Raw genomic sequence first — 2,276 nt, 5'->3', positions numbered from 1 at the left:
ATATATATAGTGGCACTCCGTCGGTTACGACGACGAGGGTTCCAGTTGATCCGATCAACTGGAACAGCCTGCTCGTGAAATTAACATACAATTAACGTACACGTGTCTGTAAGCACTCCACAGACACAATTTCAAGATATTTTAACGTTATGTTGGTAAATATATCTATTAAAATGCGATGTGAGTGGTATATTCATTTTTGCGTAATTCGACGACAGTTTATTCACCGCACTCTGTATGTATAAACCCCAGCACTGAATTTCCTGTTTCCCAATATTGAAATATTTCGATACAATATGTATGTATGTATTATGTATGTGTGTGTGAGAGCGTGTGTGTGTGAGAGTGTGCGTGTGTGTGTACGCATGTATATATGTATACATAAAAAAATATAGATACATATAAAGGAAATATTTGAAAACGAAACGAGTCAAGGAACTACTTCATGTTATTCTTACCACTGCTATTCTATAAGCAAAGATACGCAGCAGAGAAGAGTAATTCTTGTAAAATAAAATTTTAAAATATGATGCGAAATGTAAATAGTAATACAAAATATTTTCAAAATAGACATGTTAATTTCCACGCTACAGTGAATGTATTGTAGTACAAATGGATTATTTATTTAACTTGTTGAAAGCTGGGAATTCCTTAGTAAATGACTTTGGAATTGACTGCGAAAATTAATTTAGATATCTTTTATATATATATATATATTTTTTTTTTTTTTTTTTAACGTGATACGTTTCAGAAAATCAAAAGACACGCTGACTAGAACCATTAATGTAAGGAGGTGTATGTTCTAAGTAGACCAACCACAACTGAAAATCTTTAGATTATTGTTCTTTAGTTTTTGAGTAGATTTTGAAGGTTAAATATTAAATCACCTTTTCGAATGCCTGTATGCATAAATATACTGTGAGAATCTCCTTGAAGAACATTTTTAGTAAGTCTTACATGTTTGTTTGGTTTGCTTGTATAGGGCTTTTTGATTTACTGTCATCTGCAAGTGGTACTACTTGGTATATTTATGTTTTAGACAGGGAAATAACACTTTCCCACATACAGAAACTCATCTACTGGCATGTGTCTGCGCATGTGTATCTATGATGGTTGTCTATGTTTGCGTGCACGTGTATGTATGAAGGTTGTCTATCTGTCTGTGCATGTGTATGATTGTTTATCGTTGTGATGCAATATTGGGACCAGGCACGGGATTCAAGAATCCTTAATGAATCTGTTGTCTTTTGAAGCCTTGATGATATTTCATCATCCAAGGAAGAAAAACGGTCGAGTGTACTGCTCAGGTAGACAAACTTGGCTACCATTTTCTTCAACTGAGATAGATGGCTCCATAACGCAAGCCGGAACATTACAGCAGTTTGGTCCATATGTGACAGCATGCTATTGTTGTTTTATTTTAAGCCGAAGTTAGCCCTGATAAAACAGACGTGAAGTAAGTGGGCAGATGATCGACCAACAAGATATGACTCATATCAATACTTCCTATTATTCAGCATTCATATTTAGTAGACGAGTACACTTTCAAATTCTACAAAATACCACGAAATGTGGTCTTCTCTTAAAACTACGTGGATTATCTGAGGGAAAGGTCGGATCGATATCCTAGAAATAGCCACCATATCTTCCTCAAACGATGACACCGGCTATAAAGATTCATTGAATTATATACACATACATTATGGTTGCATAAAAAAGACGTGCTGGTTACAAATGAAACACCTTCGATCAAGGAATAAATATCAACAACAATCGATAATGATTGAAAATTGTAAAGAAAATATACGCACAGATCTACACAACCTTAAAATGTTACGAACAAATAAAAGAAAAGATTATAACATTTGTAACATAATAAACGTGTATATGATGCAATGTTTGAGTTCTGAGGTTTTCAGATTCGAACTTTTTTATTTTATTAAAAATGTTTTAACTACATGAATATAATTTCTCAAAACGATTTTACGAAAACTGTTTTATTCAAGTATTATATAGTGATACGTCACTGAAGTTTTGTTAATTCACATGTGACTAATTAACTATTTTTTTAAAAAATGTTAATTAATTTTCATTTTTTTTCGTTCTTCTCTTTCTTTAATTACAGATAAGACTGAAGTAATCAATGCAGAAGCATAAACGCAGAAATCACTAAAGTAAATTCTAGAGATGTGCTGTTCCATCGCGTATAAGATCGACTGAAATTAAGTGTATACCCATCATATATATATATATATATATATATATATATATATATA

At 32.4% G+C, this 2,276-nt stretch overlaps 1 protein-coding gene across 1 annotated transcript in view; it reads left to right on the top strand.

Moving 5' to 3' along the window:
- LOC106882031 (uncharacterized) overlaps positions 1-2,255 on the top strand; it is a 368,303-nt gene extending 366,048 nt beyond the window's left edge. Inside the window, exon 11 of the mRNA XM_052974695.1 lies at positions 2,126-2,255. Coding sequence (XP_052830655.1) covers positions 2,126-2,129 — 4 coding nt within the window. The 3' untranslated portion in view covers positions 2,130-2,255. The remainder of the gene's footprint in view (positions 1-2,125) is intronic.
- The last annotated feature ends 21 nt before the right edge of the window (positions 2,256-2,276 follow it).

Source organism: Octopus bimaculoides, chromosome 19, assembly GCF_001194135.2.
Source record: "Octopus bimaculoides isolate UCB-OBI-ISO-001 chromosome 19, ASM119413v2, whole genome shotgun sequence".
Lineage (NCBI taxonomy): Eukaryota > Metazoa > Mollusca > Cephalopoda > Octopoda > Octopodidae > Octopus > Octopus bimaculoides.
This window is presented reverse-complemented; position numbering and strand designations above follow the sequence as displayed.